Source organism: Sabethes cyaneus, chromosome 3, assembly GCF_943734655.1.
Source record: "Sabethes cyaneus chromosome 3, idSabCyanKW18_F2, whole genome shotgun sequence".
NCBI classification, from domain to species: domain Eukaryota; kingdom Metazoa; phylum Arthropoda; class Insecta; order Diptera; family Culicidae; genus Sabethes; species Sabethes cyaneus.
In genome coordinates, this window is record NC_071355.1 from 83,568,930 (window position 1) to 83,588,569 (window position 19,640).

Here is a 19,640-nt window from a genome sequence, read left to right on the forward strand (position 1 = left end):
CATCTACACTTCTAGTTCATCGCCGTCAAGGGATACCACCCGTGAGAAGCACGCGTTTAGTCCCTTGGAGCCTCTTCCTTTCATGTATGTGATCTTTGACGTATTTATTATTAATCTGATCTTCCTAGACTACTGCTTTCAATCTGACGTAGGTTGCCTCCACCATCGCAAGATTCCTAGCTATGATATCAGTCATCTTGTCACCTTGTCAACCCTCGCCGCATCTCGAAGAGTGTGTCCCCGAAATGCGCACGAAACACACCACTCGATCCAATCCAGCTTTTTACGAGCCATAATGGCGGACGGGTTCGTAATATTTGAACAGCATTTTTGAAATTTCCCTAATACATCGCACGTTTTCTTTCCGTAAATTCCTTTAGTTTTACTGTGAACGCGCGGAAATAAGACGTGCGTTGTATTAGTGAAATGTCAAAGATGCCGTTCAAATATTACGAACACGTCCACCATTATGGCTCGTAAAAAGCTGGATAGCTCTTATCAGCAGCGTCAGTTTATCTGGGAAACCGTGTTTATCCAATAAGTGCAATTGCTGGTTTTGATCGACTGGTTCGTGTGATGTGTAGGCACGATGTACTCCCAACATATCTGCTGGGTGGTAAAAATCTGGTTCATAGCTGCGCGAGCCTCCATAAAGCCCGCTTGGTAAATTACAAAGTAAACTTACAATGAAGAACGCAGTTATAATATTACAATTTCCTATTTTTTGCTTCAATGTCCTGATGAGTAAAATTATTGATAGTTACTGATAGTTATCAGTAACGTACTGAAATTACTGATAGTTATCAGTAACGATTTTTAATTATAGTTCCCATCCCTAATCGACTGACGTTGCTAAGCGCATACCGAATAGCTATATGTCTATCAATCTGTGCGGTTGCAACAAATACAGTCAACAAAAATATATTCGCGCTGGATAAATGTGCGAATGAATGATGGAATCAGGCAAGCGTCATAGCAAAACCTTGATATAAGACCACAGAGTATAGACGGCTTAGTGGTGTAATTGGTTAAACAACACGCTCAACTAGAGATTGGGAGCTGTGAGTTCGACTCTCACCTTCGCTAAGTCTATATTTTTGGCCTAATATCAAGAATTTTCAGTTTGCCTGAATCTACATTTCTCGCATTAAGCATTTATTCTTCCCCAACAGAAAAGTAAAAACCGACTGCTATACGTCGTTGAAAAGAAAAGAAAACAGATTGTAATGTCGGTTTGCCTTTAATGGATCTTGTGGTTTACAATAGGCTAGCGACCGGGTCCATTATAAGAATTCTAGTGTATTTTGCATGAAGAGGGTCCACTAATGGCGACATTCCGCATTGTTAACCATAAAATGGACCCTAACATGTTGAAAATGTCGATTTTAAGGCATTAATCATTAAATTCAACTAAAATTTTATGATCTGAACTGTATCGTATGTTTAGTATTTTCTGTTTCATGTCATATATCCTCGGAAATAAGAAGCACAAGCTAATAAACGGCGAAACTGTGCTCGAGGTCCATTATAGGTAAAGGGTCCACTATTGGTTAACTTACCCTAGCTTCCGACTTGGCTGAAACAAATACACAACTACACTAAAAAAATCGACACGTCGCATCCACGTGAAAAATCATGTAAACTTCTCTACAGCAACTTACGTGAACTTGTACACGTAACATGTACTACTTAATGGGAAAATTGATAAAATTCACCGGGATTGCACGTAAACTGGTTGGTATGAGTGCGAGTTACCAACAATTCACGTGAATGTTACATGAAAAGTGTGATGGATGAGAATTACCTATGTTTTCACGTAAACTTGACTTGCTGATTTTTTTGAGTGAAACGAAATGCACAGGATGTAAACAATACACTTTAAAGAGAAACTGTGTCTAATTTGGTTAATTTCTATCAGGTAGACCAAAAGTTATGGCCAGTTGTGTGTGTTGTAATAATTTCTTGTTCTTTACAGTACTAGCAAACAACCAAACTGCTGATTTGCGCAGATTTTAGTAGCCATTAGGCCGTATGAATAAAACAGTTTGCTTTGCTTTTCCCGTGTATATTTTATAGGAGAGGTTGCTCTAACTCTTTATTCATGCGGCTTAATATCCGCAGCCGCACACAACATTTCAGTACGAACAAGTTTTAATTAAATTCAATGCGCGTAATGAACGTGTAATGAACGATCAAACTAACAAATAGGGCACGGGAGGGTATTTCTAGCCCATTAAGCGATGGCATCTATATTTCGGTCTGTGGCCTAGTTCTAGTGGAAGAACAGGTGGTTTTGTCGTTCTTTGAATATTAGTAGATTACTTACAGTCTTGAGAAAATAGTTATAACATATTAAAATTGTATGACGGCAAAGTATTTCTATTGGCGAAGGAAAAGACAAATAGGCTGAATTTAGAAACATGCTGAAAATACCCTCCCGTACCCTAATTAGATTTTAGACAATTTTCCCGTCAAAACTTTCACAAGAACGTTTGTTGATACATCTGCAAAAGAGGTTATGATTCAGCAAACGGTTTGCGATTGTGGATTATCATATTTTCAACAATAAAGATAAATGGAACCATGTCCGAAAACGGGGTTAGTAAAAGTATCATAAAATTTGGCAAATTTGAGCTAACAGCGATATTGCGTTTGCAACGTCAACATGCTTCGCCAAACGTTTATGTCTCAATTGTATTTGGCTGCTTAATATGAAAACTTATATATCCAATATGGCGATGCCAGCGTTGCTGATTTTGTTCAGGGTTTTGCGTGAGAAAAAAAGAGAAGAAAGTATTTTTGCTTTTGTCAACACTCAAACGTTGACAGTTCGGCATGAGAGCTTCTGTAAGTGCGAGCAGCTTACGAAATCTCTTTTACTGCTAGCAAGGCCAATAGGCAATTCGTATGTGAACGAATAGATTAATGTACATGCTATATAGAATGACTATATTTAGAGGGGCGACACTGTCGAAATGAATCGTTTTAGGTAGTTTTTGCTCATGCTTACCGTAAGATGGACACTAAAGCACCACATGCCATATGTATAGATGTAAATGTAATTGTAGTTTGAATTAGCATGTGTGCGTTTACGTGGTAATTAGATAAATGTTATTATATTCTCCAATAATGTTCAACTGAAAGTTACGTAACTCCCTGTGGAGGAATTTACGTGATTTTTGACGTGGAAAGGACGTGTGGATTATTTTGCGTGCAGATTATACGTCACAATTTCTTTCCATTCCGTTGTTGTTGACGAACCAAAAAAAGACAAGTTTACCGTAAATACGAATCAACCGACCAAAGACAATAAAACAATTTACAGAAATGAGCCGCAAGTGCGAAAAGTTTGTCACAAATTCAAACAATTTTAAACAACTCTCTCTGGTAAAATCGTTTTATAGCTTTATTGCCAAAGGGATAACGAAATCGATTTCATATTCTGAGGCGTGTATGTAGCAATAAGCGAACGAACGAACGGACGGACGGACGTTTGCAGGTTGCAGCGATAGAGAGCACGTGGCTTTGCGCCTTCTACAACAGGTGACTATGACACCAGAAGGGAAACCATAATGGTATAGCAATCAGCCGGTTCAGTAGGTACCTCATAGACCTATGCACCGGGTAAGGTGTTGCGTCGTTGGCGGCAACAACGTAATGAAGCGTATAAAGCTTTTCGCTACGTGCTTTCGTGAGACACAATGGAAAATTAATCACCCTGGCCATAAACGAGGTCTCGCCGGCTGATGGCAGTATATATCTACATATCGTCGCTTCGACGACAGTAGCGGCGACGACGACTGGCTGCTGGCGGCATTGCTCAAGTAATCGGAAGGGCCCAACCATTTCCAGCTCATTGGAAATTCAATATAGACAGAAAACAAAAAAAAGCTTGATTGAAACAACGGAAAAGTGCTTCGTTAGCCGCTGGGAGGAAATCGAAAGTAAACTGTAGCCTAGGTCGTTTTCGTATTTTCGTAGTTTAGTCGCATTCATTTTTTTATGAGGTTCTTTTCGCTCATTGGAAAGTTGAGATCATTTATTTTTAAGACCATTTAAGTTTTGTTTTCGTCAGTGGAATGGATTATGACTAACGTAATTATAACTCATAATGTTATAAACTGTACCATCATCCGTTTCACTGTCATGTCAAAGCTATCGTTGAAATTTATATTCAAAAATAATTGTAGTTGATCATGATTTTTTTCTTTCCGGCTTCGGAGATTGACGACTGAAGACAAACGACCCCTAATTATCTCGAATACGGCCGCTCATTTATTATACCTTATTTGATCAAACGGAACAGACCAGCTCCCACACTTCCACGGCCCATCCTATCCTCCATCTATTCATTGGAAGTGAAACAAAAAAAAACTTGCTTCAAGTTCCATTGCGACAAGCGACGAACCTTGAATTCGAGTGACTATATTCTTTCAATTTGCACTGACCACTTCAAACTAAACGCGGGCCATCGAACGAAACGCAAAAACAAAACGTTAAATGAAACAATCTTCGTTTTGTGACGAAACCTAGCACTGCAGAAGAGCTCATTTACCCATCTGAAGTTCCGAACGCCAACGCCGCGCTAAACTAGGCCAGTGGCTGCTATTATTGAAGTTTGTTTCTTAACTCTACACACCTCAAACTGATAGTCATCTTATGATGGGAACGTTCGTTTCGTAGAAGCCAAACATTGTTTCAACGGATACCAATAATTTTGACTGCTATACTAACCAACGACAATGAAGAAAATGCGTAGGATGTTCTTAATGTCTCTAACTTAAGCTGTTAACGTACTTGAACCCGGGCTAATCTTTTCTTCCTTTCTCTGTTTCTACTTACAGTGTACGCCAGCAGCGCCGACCTCGAAGTTGTAGACGACGGCGACGGAAGTTCGCTGTACAACGGCGATGAGAATCACAAAGTTTGGAACGGATCCACCGATCAGCTGGACGGCATCGGAGTGGGTGACAGTGGCCATTATGATATTTACTCTGGAACCGGGTCGACGCTGGGACGTCCGGTCCGGGCTCGACAGATCAGTGCTCCGATTCCGGTGCCACCGCCACCGAAGGAGGAGCTGAAAAAGCTAAAGAAAGAAGCCAAGAAACAGTCCAAACAACAACTACAACAGGTAGGAAGTCAAAGTCTTTCCGGCACGCTTATAAGACCCCGACCAATGCACATGAATCCACTAGGTCGACCCGGACCACCACCTCCCCCTCTCGGAGGCCACGGAGGCCATCCGGGCATGATGATGTACTCGATGGGACCGCCTCCACCTCCGCCGCACGGCTGGCGCCAGTTTCACACTATCGGCCACCGAAGTCTCAACGGAGCCGGCATGCCGCCAATGATGCACCATCAGATCCCGATGCATCCGGGAATGCCCCCGATGGCCGCCATGGTACCTCCTCAGTATGCAACCCTACAGCATCCTCGTAGCAGTAAGAAGAAAAAAGACAAAAACAAGATGAACGGCGGTATTCCGATCGGCGTTCCGGTAGTACCTCCAATTTTCGCTTATTCACCTCAGCCAGGATCGTTAATCGAACCCCGGCCACTTTCGATGAGCAACCGAAAGCTGGCCCAGTCAGCGGCCGCCGGACTGGATGAGTCCGGTAACTCGGGCGCAGAGTCACCCGGTGGTACCGGCATCTACCGGCGTAAAGGTCACCTCAACGAACGTGCCTTTAGCTATTCGATCCGACAGGAGCATCGAAGCCGAAGCCACGGTTCCCTCGCTAGTCTACAGTTCAACCCGCCCGACATGAAGAAGGAACGGGAGATCGCCCAGATGGTGGCCGGACTGGAGCTGAACGACGAATCGACGCTGCAGCGGAGGCGTTCCGAAGTGATGGCCGGTTCGTCCGGGACGTTCGGCAAACCGCGAAGATGAAAACGGTACCGGTGTCGTCGTCGTCGTCCTGTAGGGTAGGAAGGGCTCGCTGGGTGAGGTGTACAGTTTGAAGAAAAGATTTTTGTGGTTTTGTTCTATTCTGAAATCATCGGTGAGATCATCTGAAAGGATTTCTTTTAGTCTGAGGGTGTACCGCTGTGCGATACAGTTCAATAGGAGGTAGGAGGTGCTGTGTGCGATTGGAAATGGTAGAAGTGTATGTATGGTGGTTGGAAGATTAAAATTGATACAGTATTGAGATTGCAAATTTGGCTGCAACTAAAACTGCTATAACATGAAAATATAGTCAATAATTTCCATATTAATTTTTACAAATTATCTACAGTGTCCCGAGGGTAACGAAAAAAGATTGTACTGTTTTAATCAAAACAATTATTTATTACTGGGTTATAATTTTTTTGCTATTACAGCACGAAGCCAAATTATTAAAACCGGACTTAGCCTAAACTTAATAATTTTCTTCTTTCAATTTACTAGCACTCTACTGTTTCCAATCACTCTACCAAACATCGATCAAATGTGCTATAATTATCAATATTATAACTCAAGGTCCAATAAAAGAACAACTGCGTCGACGTCATTGTCAGTGTGTGGATTTTAACTTAGGAAAAAAAACATTTTATCCATCTCTGCAGTGTGCCGTTGCAGTGTAGCGGCCTGTTTAATTGTATCTAAGCAAAGGAGAACAAACGAAAAGTACAGTTTAAATCCACTGCACTCAGCTCCTCCCGATCGTTCAACCTTAGTTGGAGCAGATCATCGCGGAGTTTTAGTGCATGTGTGTAGCGGCTAGGAAAACCAGCGCAGCAATTATTAAAAATCAATTACGATAGCAATCATTACGGGATTCCGTCATAGAGTACGCGCTTCCAACCAGAAAACACGCCGCGGCCAAGACGGCCGGAAGGCGCGCTAGGAATTCTCGGGCCAACAACCGACCAAATTCGAATGTACGAGTTTTAACGTTAGGAAACATACACACAGCATATATAAATATGAAAACAGAAACATACACACAAACAAAATACTTATGGGTAAGCATTACTAGAGATATACGTGCAGTAAATTGATTATGAAGAAGTTAAACGTCTAAATCGAAGAGGAGAAGAGAGAAAATTGATGTGCCTTATTAAGTAATTAGATAATTTAATTATTTACAACGATCACGTGTTGGGCATCCGCAAGGCGCTGCCTTGAAGAGGAATCATTTTAGCTTCTAGTTGAACAATAAGGAAAACGCAGCACACGGAATCAGCATATGCTGCTGAAAGTTGAATAATAGAGCGAAACAACCTTTAAATTCAAGTTAAAATTATATTTTTATTAGTTGTGTATATTTAAAATAATTGGAAGAGTCAAGAAATAATTACACTACAAAAAATATCAAAAACTAGCTGCCACACAGTAAACCGAAAGGGAGAAACAAAACGACGAAAAAGCTACTCATACTTTGACAGATGATTCCATGTAAATTTCGGGTGAAAAAAACGCCTGGGGAATCGTAAACCAAACCCATTATACCTTCCTTAGGCCACACAAGCGAACTTGTTCCTCGAAATGTGTGTTCCTTGGAGAATGAAGAAGAAAACTTAACCGCCGCAGGCGCAGATCACATGATACAGAGCTGAGTTTGTTTCTCCCTATCGTTTTCTCTGCAGGCTGCAGCTCCACGTCTCAAAAAAACTAAGAAAAAAAAACGTTGAACGGTGGCGGCAACGTCCGACAAAAATCACCACTTTTTAATAACTCATAACCTGTATAATTCCCCCGTCTCTGTACTAATTATTTTAATAAAATGTAATTTTTATTATCATACTATAAATGTTCGCCAAGTGTATGAATGGATTTATTGCTGCCCCAATCGGGGTCGCATTTTGGCAATGATGGAAGTGAAAGAAATTTCCCTGCTGTGATGTGCGATTACATTGTGCTTTGCGGGTGAGTATGCGTATATTTTCAGTCGGTACAACGCTGCGCCGCCCCGGTATGAGGTGAGATTGACGACCCCATTGGAGCAAGGATCATTGAACTTACCGAGTTTTTTTCTATGTTGACCAAACTTGTGACGCTTTTGGGTGGCCGAATCCAACAATGGAGCACAATCATCGGCAAGGTGGTTACCGCTGCTGATAAGTGAGGTTATCGCTTTCATAGCGGTATTGACAGGTCTCGAGTGCGTGGTATCGGTGTCTAGCCTTGCATAATATCATTTTAGAGAGGAGGCCAACACTGTACATATTTAAAAAAAATCGCATGTTCTCATACGGGACGAGCTTTCATTGCGTATTTCATACGCATTTTGCGCTCGCAGACGAACGTAACTCCCGTGTGTGAAGCTGTCAAAAGTATGCTTGAAACAATGAAAGTAGTGTTACAGTTCCGTACGGTGAATGGAACTTTTTTCTGGCTTTTATTTTATTTCGCCTGCATCATAATTCCTTATCGAATTTAAATATAACTTTGTAAATTATAAAGGAATGATAAATGAAGTTATCAAACTGCTTAATTAAATTAATTAACCCGAATTGTGCGAAGAAACCAATGACAGCATTTTGGTCTGGAAGGTTTGTTTACTTAGTGGTAAAAATTTTATCAGGAATGATACACGTGTTAAAAATTATCGAAGATGGAACGCGAGAGACGCGAAAAATCTCTGCACAGTCTTGTTGAAACCCCAGCATAGTCAGGCCGAATGATCTCCAAGGTTCTCAAATTTTCATAATCACCTGTAAATATCGTGTTTAAATGTTACCGGGAAGCATTAACACAAGATCGGACAAAACGAACCCAAAATAAAAATTGAACATATGTGTATATATGTATGTATGGAGGTAGCCATCATCACCTCAAGGGGTTCCCATTGTATGCAAGTAGAATTACTGCAGAATCGAATTTATCTAGCCAGAAACTTTCATTACAATGCTGTTCGAGAAGGACCAAAAGGGGTTGGATAGATCTATAAGCAATTTCGCTTACAGGATTCCACGAGAATTTAAGACACTCCTTCCAGCATAGAACATGATTTGTGTGCTAGAAGGGCGCGTCAAATCCTCTCGGACCTTATATGACTTGGGCTGGTTACCACATCCCTCATCCAGTCTTCGATTCATTCGACACCCTGATGCTCCCTCCCCTTTGGAATAATGATGGTTTATGGCAATGTAAAAAAAATATGTGTTTTATGAATATATAATATATGGTCGGTGTTAAATCAGACCGGGCCAAGTCGCAAAATTGAAAAAAATGCGTAAATGACAGCAAACCATCAAGAATTTTATAAGCTACAGTTTGCTCTAGTCAGACTACATAGGGACGATTCAAATATAACGTCCACCAAATTTCTGCTTTTTTAGAGCCCCCCCCCCCCTCCCCCTCTGTCCGATTGTGTCACAAAACTCACCCCCCCCCCTTTGGACGTCACACAAACCTAAAATAGAAATAAAAAGCGTGTTAAAAGTAAAAAGTGGTTTATAAAAATAGCTTATTCTTTTAAGAAGTAGTGTAAGATTAAAAAATCATAGAAACCAACAGTCGCGTATTTTCTCGAAAAAAAGAAATTTAAATTTCTAGATTTTTCCGATCTGGAAAAATCTTAAAGTTATCTTTTTAACGAAATTATAAAAAGATTCCACGTTTTGCTAACTTTCTCCACCCTGAGAGTAGACTTACTGATTTTTTATAGATTTTTTTATCGAATTGCTGTATGTAATTTTATTAGTAAAATATATTTTTATGGGCACGATTTATGAACTGCGAACAAAGGCTCTAACAACCTTCAATTGCAAATCGTCACAAATCAACGAAGAAATGAAGTTTTGGTTTCAATTGAAGAGCACCGCTCTGCTTCTAAACAGCTTCAATCTGCATCGGCGAGGCAGGTTTCACTACATCGTGACGATAGCTTTTAAAGTTTATTTTGTACTTGTCTATTAAATATTTAGTAAAAGGTTAGAAACTTTGATTGCAAATGAACTGAAATTGATTTACCGTGAACGTCCCATATTCTGCGCAGTTAGGACATTTTTATGATTCTTCCGCTATTCTAAGTATTCTAGATTTAAATTAACAACGTGGATAGCAGCAACGTGTAGTATTACGGCTTATAATATCTGGTAAAAAATATGGGAGTTTAAAGTCGACCAACAATTGAGTATATTTTTCGTTTTGTAAGCTTATCCACGGTGCCTAATTCTGCGCACTATCCTGCCCAAGTTCCTAATTCTGCGCATGTTTGCTCCTAATTCTGCGCCCCCAAAAAGTAACAATAAATACTCTTGCCATGCTGTTTATGTCTTTACACGCTGAAAGCATACCAAAAATATGGCATTAGCCATTACCATAATTAAATCCATGATCCGGCCATCCGGTGCTGTCCAGGTGGCACAGGAATATTGTTATCATTTTGATTGCCTCATTTTAAATATTTTATACTCGATAACATAAAGGGCGAATTGATTCGGGTTTTCTGCATACTGAACATTACACTTTAGACTAATACTAAAAATTGTGTTTTCATATAGAAACCACTTCCCCACCTGACAGCTCCATGAGGCTGGACATTAAAACAATCAGAAGACATGGTTTTATGAATTGGCGCTCGTAGGTTCGGACCCCGAGGCACAGCACAGGATTCCAATCAATACAAGTTAAAGATTCTACTTGAATTTTCATGCCTCTATACCTCATCCATTTGGGTGGGGTTACGTATTCTTTCGCGATTTGTTCGTAGGATACGTTACTGCGCAGAATTTGGAACATGAATAAAAAATCTGTGCCTAAATCTGCGCATTACTGCATCGCATTTTTCTAAGGAAAGCAATGCATGCAATCACTCTTTTAGTCTAAAACATGACTAAAACTAAATATTCTTTCTAATTATGCTGGGTAATTTGATCGTTGCAAAGAATTTCGACCATAAATTTGTTAATTTTCTAGAAAGACAATCTTAGCGTTGGTGCTAACGACGATGTTTTCTGCCATATAAAATACTTTTAGTTTCACGTTAAATTATTTCGCTATCAAATATTATGGCCCATTTGTAAATTATGGCGTAATATTTAACAGATATTTATAAAAAATAACGCATTGATCATAAATATGCATAATGTCAAAAAATTGTAATATAAAGAAAAATGCGCAGAATTAGGAGCTGCGCAGAATTAGGAGCGGTCACGGTACGTATATCCTTTAATGTAACGCATGGTATAATTAATCTAGTGTAACATAGGCAAATCTTGCCCGACTTTCAGCGCCGTCAGCTGAAACAATTACCAGCATCAATTGAAGCTTGCTTGAAAGATTCTGTTCAACAAATGAAACAAGTCGCTTTTTGAGTGAAGAGAAGGTAGGAGAGAATCAGCTTCATTCATTTGTTTCGACGATGTCGAGTCTTCTTGCGATCTTCTGAAGTAAGACAAGTTCGAAAATCGATATAAATCGATGAGGTTTTGTAGCCTTTTTCTAAGAATAAATTTTCTTCGGCGGATGTCACAGTTGCCTAGACCCCCTCCCTCCCTCTGTCACAAAATTGACACCCCTCTCCCCTCATAAGCAGTGGACGTCATTATTGAATGATCCCATAGAGCTTTGTTTTTCGGCTTTGCAGTCAAATTGCTCATAACAACGAACGTTTTGCCTTTCTACTATATAAATATATAGTATAAAGGTATAGAAATCACTTGGAAAACCGGAAATGGAAAGAAGGTCCTGCGGGCCGAATGTCATATACCATTATACCACTCACTTTTCTCGGAGATGGCTGGACCGATTTTAATGTTCTTAGCGTCAAATGAAAGATCTAGGTGCCCCATAGGTTGCTATTGAATTTCATTTTGATCGGACTTTTAGTTCAAAAGTTATGTATAAAAATACGAAAAATATGGGACTTCATTATCTCACAGGTCCCTTAACCGATTTGAACAAAATTGATTGCATATGAAAGAGGAGTCTTGCAAACCCTTAACTTCCAAATTTCATGACGATTGGCCTTGTAGTTTGAAAGTTACATAAAGAAATGTGAAAAAATAGTATTTAAAACATATTTTTGAAACATATAAACATTAATTCAATGAAAAACATCACACATTTTATTATTATTTGAAAATTACTGCTGAGATCTATCAAACGAAACCGAGTTATTTAAAATCGGACGGTTCATTCAAAAGTTATTCAAACTTTAACACTTGAGCACCGTATATTAAACCGTTAAAACGTGTGAAATCAAAACATATCAATCAAATGTTGATTGTATTCAATGTATGTATGTATGTATGTATGTATGTATGTATGTATGTATGTATGTATGTATGTATGTATGTATGTATGTATGTATGTATGTATGTATGTATGTATGTATGTATGTATGTATGTTTTTTTTTACGAGTTGGGAAATCTGCTGAGCGCCTTAGAAGATACGGTACTATCAGACACCTGAGAAGATACCTCAGGGAGTGGGGTTTAGGTATCCCGACCCCCCCTAATGGGGCGTGAGGATCCCGACCCACTAAAACCCTACTCGAGTCTCCAGCCTCAATCCCCCCTGGCACCACCTTATCGGTATTACTTCAAGGAGGGGCTATTGTGCTTAATGCACTCGCTTAGATAACTACTGGACTATGGTAGTTAGGCTGTTTATTCGCCGTTGATCGGTTCTCCAGTGGTTTTGTAGCTCGAGTACAATTTGGGTAGCAGCCGCATTGACCGCTCCCCAGATGTCCGAGCTGGAACACATCTTTTGGACTAAGTTATCCGGGGTAGTGTCCTGTCCGCTCACTGCCATCATGCTGCTTCTCGCGCCCGCGAAACGAGGGCATATGAAGAAAGCATGTTCTGCCGTTTCCTCAACATCCACGCATTCGGGACACGCGGGGGACTCCGCATGCCCAAACTTATGCAGATATTGTCTGAAGCAACCATGCCCTGACAGAATCTGTGTCAGGTGGAAGTTGACTTCGCCGTGGCGCCTGTTGACCCACCCAGATAGTTCCGGGATAAGTCGGTGTGTCCACCGACCTTTTGTGGAATTAGACCATGCCCGCTGCCATGTGGTCATCGAGGCCGATCTTGTGGTACTCCGTATGCCTCTAGTTCCTCGTTGGTTGAAGCACTCTACGTCTTCGCTGATGATAATGCCAATAGGCATCATACCTGCTAGGACGCAGATTGCGTCATGTGAAACTGTGCGATACGCACTCGCCACTCTCAAGCACATGAGACGATAGGTGCTTTCCAGCTTGGCTAGATAGCTTTTGGTACCTAACGCCGATGACCACACCGGTCCGCCATACCTAAGTATAGACTGGACCACGTTGGCTAATAGCCTTCGTTTGCTGCCATATACCGCAGAGCTATTAGACATCATACGAGACAATGCCGAAATAGCTGTGGAAGCCTTCTTGCAGGCATAGTCGACGTGGCTCCCGAACTTGAGCTTGTCGTCGACCATGACTCCCAGAAGTTTTAAGGACCGCGTTGACGAAATAGTGCAGTCCCCGACGCTGATCTTTGCTTGCTGTACCGACTTGCGGTTGTTCACCACGATAACCTCCGTTTTATGATGCGCTAGCTCCAGTTTCCTGGATCGCATCCAATCTTCAACAATGCTTATAGAGTGGGCAGCCGTCAACTCTACCTCTCTGATAGATTCACCATAGACTTCCAGGGTGATGTCATCCGCAAAGCCGACAATCACCACCCCTACCGGGAACTTTAGCTTCAACACCTCGTCATACATGACGTTCCACAACACCGGGCCCAGTATGGAACCTTGCGGAACCCCTGCGGTGATTGGAACGCACTTCTGACCCTCCTCCGTGTTGTAGCGTAGCACACGATTCTGGAAATAATTTTCCAGGATCCTGTACAGCGACACCGGCACTTGGACGTTCCGAAGCGAGTTGGCTATGGAGTCCCAGCTAGCGCTATTAAACGCATTTCTCACGTCGAGCGTGACAACTGCGCAATAACGAATACCTGTCCTCTTGGGCTGGATTGCCACCTCGGCTGTCTTAGTGACAGACAAGATGGCATCCACCGTAGATTTGCCTTTTCGGAAGCCGAATTGGTTCTTGACAGACCGTTTGTACCCTCAGTGTACTGTACGAGTCTGTTAAGGATAACCCTTTCCAGCACCTTGCCGGCAGTATCGAGCAGACAGATCGGCCTATATGACGAGGGGATACCCGGAGGTTTTCCCGGCTTCGGCAATAGGACCAGATTCTGTCGTTTCCATCTGTCCGGGAAGTTGCCAGCTTCCAGGCATCTACTCATTACTGCCCCGAATAATTCGGGAGCCTCCAGAATAGCCGCTTTAAGGGCCATATTCGGGATTCCGTCTGGTCCCGCTGCCTTGCTCACCTTTAGGGATTTAGCGATCTCAATGAGTTCCTCGTTCGTAACCGTTACTTCCTCCCCGACCTCTAAACCACCGTCGCCCACGTTACTTTGGATGTTCGGCCCGGAGACCGACCATCCTACGCTATGGTCTGAGATACTGGTACGTCGGCCGTGGGACGACTCAGCGGCCTGAGGCCAGGGCCTTGGCTCGTGGCGCGGAAAGAGGCCCTCAATGATCCGCTCCAGCATCTCTGGCGATCTCTCTGCGGGTGCCATCACGCCCTTGGCCTTTGCCATTACGATCCTGTAGGCATCACCCCACGGGTTCGCATTGGCACTGGCACATAACCTTTCAAAGCAGGCTCGCTTGCTAGCTATTATCCCACTCTTAAGCGCTGCGCGTGCAGCAACTAGTGCTACTCGACATTCTGCTCTGCCCTCGTCCGAACGAGCTCTTTGCATAATTCTCCTTGCACGAAAGCAGGCTCCGCGGAGTTCCGCAATTTCTTCTGTCCACCAGTAAACCGGTGACCTACCATACCTAGGTCGGCTTTTCCTAGGCATGGTGGCGTCACACGCTCGCGACAGCACCTCAACCAAATGATCAGCGTTCAGATCGGGCATATCGCGATCACCGCACTCTCTTCGGATCGCTTCCACAAATACTTCAGGATCGAAGTAAGATGTCTTCCACCCACGGGTGGTTGGAGTGTTGGCTCTACCCGCCGCCTGCCGCCTCGTTATCTGACCAACACCATAGCGGACCGCCTGATGGTCACTGTGAGTGTAGCCATTGTCTACCCTCCAGTCTCCTATCAGACCAGGGCTGCCGAATGTCACGTCGATAATAGACTCTGCACCATTCCTGCTGAAGGTACTTGTGGTGCCGACGTTGGCCAGGTCTACGTTGAGCTTTGCCAGAGCCTCAAGCAGAATCCGACCCCTATGGTTCGTGCGACGACTTCCCCACTCAACCGCCCAAGCGTTGAAGTCGCCCGCCACAACCACCGGCCTTAGACCAGTCAGCGCAACTGATACTTGGTCTACCATCCGCGTAAACTGCTCGATCGACCAACTCGGCGGAGCATAACAGCTGCAGTAGAACACTCCACCCACTTTGGATGTATGTATGTATGTATGTATGTATGTATGTATGTATGTATGTATGTATGTATGTATGTATGTATGTATGTATGTATGTATGTATGTATGTATGTATGTATGTATGTATGTATGTATGTATGTATGTATGTATGTATGTATGTATGTATGTATGTATGTGTATGTATGTATGTATGTATGTATGTATGTATGTATGTATGTATGTATGTATGTATGTATGTATGTATGTATGTATGTATGTATGTATGTATGTATGTATGTATGTATGTATGTATGTATGTATGTATGTATGTATGTATGTATGTTTTTTTTTTTTTTTTTTTTTTTTTTTTACAAGGTTTCGGAAAACTAATGTTCTTATCCGGAGCCAACCCGGACGTTGTGTGGGACTCTCACCCACCAAAACCTCATCCTTGCCCTCTGCCTACATCCCCCCGGTACCACAACGAAGTATTACATCAGGGGGAGGCTGTGCTCTTGCACTTTTCCAATTATCACGCTTTCTAGCGATTCTCCTACAGGCATATCAAGGGGATGCCGTGCTCATGCACTTTGCAGTTATCAACGCAGGCTAACGTTGCTGGTCATTTGCGCAGCTAGCTCGCAGTACCCATCGAGACGTGTACCGATTAGAAGGTGTCGACAGTCATAACGTGCACCCCGTCACAGCCACCCTCGCGGGATTTCTTGACCTGACGAGACGTGTACCGATTAGAAAGTGCCCTCCAACATGACGCGCACTCCGTCACAGCCACCCTCGCAGGGTTTCTTTGCTATGCCTATTTCAACAAGCACCGATCTGAGTATTGGGACTATTTCGGGATAAATCCCATCCCCACACATATGAATCCAGTCTAGGGTTTTACCGCGCCCCGAATCGCGTTACTTTGGGGCGTCATATGCGGCTCAGAGAGGTTTGTTCCCTAGGCCACCTTTCATCCAAAATAACTTAACTGACGATGCTAGCTCGCTGCTCCGCTCTCCACTTACGCTGCAAATCAGACATGATGCATGCGATTGCGCTATTGACAGCATTCCAGATGCTCTCGTTGCGACACATTTCCTCCACCATATTTTCGACGTTAAGACCGGAAGGCAGATCATCCCTCCATGCTGCAAATCTGGGGCAGTCAAAAACCACGTGCTCTGCTGTTTCTTCCACGTTCCCACATTCCGGGCATAAGGGTGACCTGGCGTGCCCGAACCGGTAAAGGTATTGCCTGAAGCAACCATGACCAGACAGGAATTGCGTTAGGTAAAAGTTTACCTCCCCGTGCTTCCTATTCACCCAAACCGAGAGAGTCGATATGAGCCTGTGGGTCCATCTACCTTTCTGTGCCGTATTCCACTCCTGTTGCCACTTAGCCAATGATTCTGCTCTCATCAGCTTTCTGATTCCTCTGACCTCCTTTTGCCTATAGCACTCGTAGTCCTCCATCAGGGTGATGTCGATAGGAATCATCCCAGCGATTACGCACACAGCTTCTGATGAGATAGTCCTATACGCGCTCACAACTCGAATGGCCATTAGTCGGGCCGTACTTCTCAGCTTCGCTCTGTTGCGCTGGGTTTGGAGCGCTGAAATCCAGGCTGGTCCGCTATACCGCAGTATCGACGATGATACACTGGCTAAGAGGCGCCTCTTGCTACTGCTTGGTCCAAAGTTATTCGGCATAATCCTAGACAGTGCACTGATGGCTTTCGCTGCCTTTTCGCATGCGTAGTCAACATGACTGTTGAATTTTAACCGATTGTCGATCATCACGCCCAGGTGCTTCACCTCGCGTTTTGAGGTTATGGTATGTTCGCCTACGGTAATCCCCACGTGTTGGACTGCTCTCCGATTACTCACCAGTAGTATCTCCGTTTTATGGTGCGCTATTTGCAGTTTCGCGTTCTGCATCCAACTCTCCACCCTGCAGATTGACTCAGCCGCCAACGCCTCCACTTCCTCTAGTGATTCGCATGTAACCGTCATCACGATGTCGTCCGCGAAGCCGACGATTTCCACTCCCGTTGGTAGCTCTAGGGTTAGCACGCCGTCGTACATACTGTTCCAGAGAGATGGGCCGAGTATTGACCCTTGCGGAACGCCCGCCGTGATCACGGTCGTTTCCTTTCCGAGGTTCGTCCGGTATACTAGCATCCGATTCGAAAAGTAGCTCTTCAAAACGCGACACAGATAGTCGGGGACTCTCATTCTATGGAGCGCTGCTGCGATGGCTTCCCAGCTGGCGCTGTTGAATGCATTCTTAACGTCGATAGTGACCACTGCACAGTAGCGGTTTCCTCTACGTTTCTGCTTGGACGCCTTCTGTGCTGTCTCGACGACAGTCCGGATCGCATCTAGTGTGGACCTTCCCTTCCGGAACCCAAACTGCCTTTGTGTCAGTCCGTAGTCACCCTCCGTATATATGGATAGCCTGTTCAGGATAATCCTTTCTAGCAGCTTTCCCAGTGTGTCCAGCAGGCAAATTGGTCGATATGATGCTGGATCCCCCGGCGGTTTTCCTGGTTTTGGCAACAGTACCAACTTCTGGATTTTCCACTTGTCTGGAAAGTGTCCCTCGTTTAGGCAGTTTTGCATCACCGTGCGGAACATGTCTGGAAATGCATGGATTGCCTCCTTAAGAGCTGCATTGGGGATCCCATCCGGGCCCGGCGCCTTCTTCATCTGCAGGTCTTTCGCGATTGAAACAAGTTCGTCATTGGAGACTCTTCTCTCGTCGGCGTTCTCATCCTCTAGCACCCGGTAAGGGGTAGGGGGCCAGGACGTTGGCTCGTGTTCCGGGAAGAGTCCTTTAACTATTATTTTTAGCTTATCTGGGCATCCTTCGGCTGGCATTGCTGGGCCCCTGATCCTTGCCATCACTATTCGGTATGCGTCGCCCCAGGGGTTGGAATCGACTGCTCTACAAAGCTCCTTAAAGGCGTTTGTTTTGCTCTGCTTAATCGCGTATTTCAGTGCGGCCTTGGCAACGCGGAGGTCACTTCTTCTTTCCTCTCTAGCCTCGGTACTTCTTGCTCTCTGGAAGCACCTCCTAGCTCTGTTGCAGTTAGCTCGTAATGCATTGAGTGACTCGTTCCACCAGTAGACCGGACGCCGTCGGTTTCTAGGCTCCACCTTCCTTGGCATGGTTGTGTCGCATGCTCTGGTTAGCGCCTCGGTCAGCTCGTCAGCATCACCATTCTGGGCTTCGCTGTGTGGTCGTAGTGCCTCAACAAAGAGGTCCTTGTCGAATGCCTCCATTTTCCACTGCCGCTCTCGAATTCTTCCTGTTTGTGCTGCCACGGGGTTCCGTTGGCCAATAGTGTACCGTATAGCTTGGTGATCACTGTACGTGAACTCTTCGCACACTCTCCAGTTAATGTCGGTTCTCAGCGACGGGCTGCAGAAGGTGACGTCGATGATCGATTCTCGGCCATCTCTGCGGAAAGTGCTGGTGGTTCCAACGTTGCTCAGCTCTACTTCGAGCGTTGCCAGTGCTTCAAGTAGGCTGGCTCCTCTGGCGTTCGTACATCTACTTCCCCATTCGGTTGCCCAGGCGTTGAAGTCACCTCCTATGACGATCGGTCTCCGTCCAATGAGCTCACCAGTTAGTTCGTCCAGCATGCGGCAGAACTGTTCCAGCGTCCACCTTGGGGGAGCATAGCAGCTGCATACGAAGATTCCGTTAATTTTGGCGACCACGAAACCCTCGTATCGGTTTGTAACCACCTCCTGGATGGGATATCTGCCCGTCACCAATATCGCGGCCATTCCTGCTCTGTCTGCTATCCAGTTACCGTTATCGGAGGAAATTCGATACGGCTCCGCTATGATTGCAACATCGCACTTCGTTTCTGTTGTCGACTGCCACAACAGTTGCTGTGCAGTGTCGCAGTGATTGAGGTTGATTTGAATCACCTCCATTATTGTAGGGCTGCCTTTGCCTTCTGGTACACCGGGCATTTAATGCCTCCCGTCACGTGGTCGTTGTCTTCCTTGCACAACATACACCTCGGTTGCTTATTGCAGTCCTTCGCAACGTGCCCCTCATTGCCGCATTTCCGGCACAGCTTCGATCTGTCAGGTCCCGGACAATTCCTCGCCTGGTGACCAAAGTCCATGCATTTAAAGCATCTCGCCATTTCTTTGGGTTCACGTGGGATGGCTCTAAAGCTAACCACCGCCCATCCAATTTTGACTCTGTCCACCTTCAGAAGCCGGTTTGCCGCCTCGATAGATAGACGAATCGACGCCGTCTGCGTACTGCCGTATGCC

The 19,640-nt window shown here is 44.1% G+C and overlaps 1 protein-coding gene across 1 annotated transcript in view; it reads left to right on the forward strand.

The window, feature by feature from the left end:
* LOC128742450 (uncharacterized) overlaps positions 1–7,690 on the forward strand; it is a 50,156-nt gene extending 42,466 nt beyond the window's left edge. The window contains exon 2 of the mRNA XM_053838818.1: positions 4,845–7,690. Within this exon, the coding sequence (XP_053694793.1) occupies positions 4,845–5,899 (1,055 nt within the window). The 3' untranslated portion in view covers positions 5,900–7,690. The remainder of the gene's footprint in view (positions 1–4,844) is intronic.
* Positions 7,691–19,640: the final 11,950 nt, after the last annotated feature.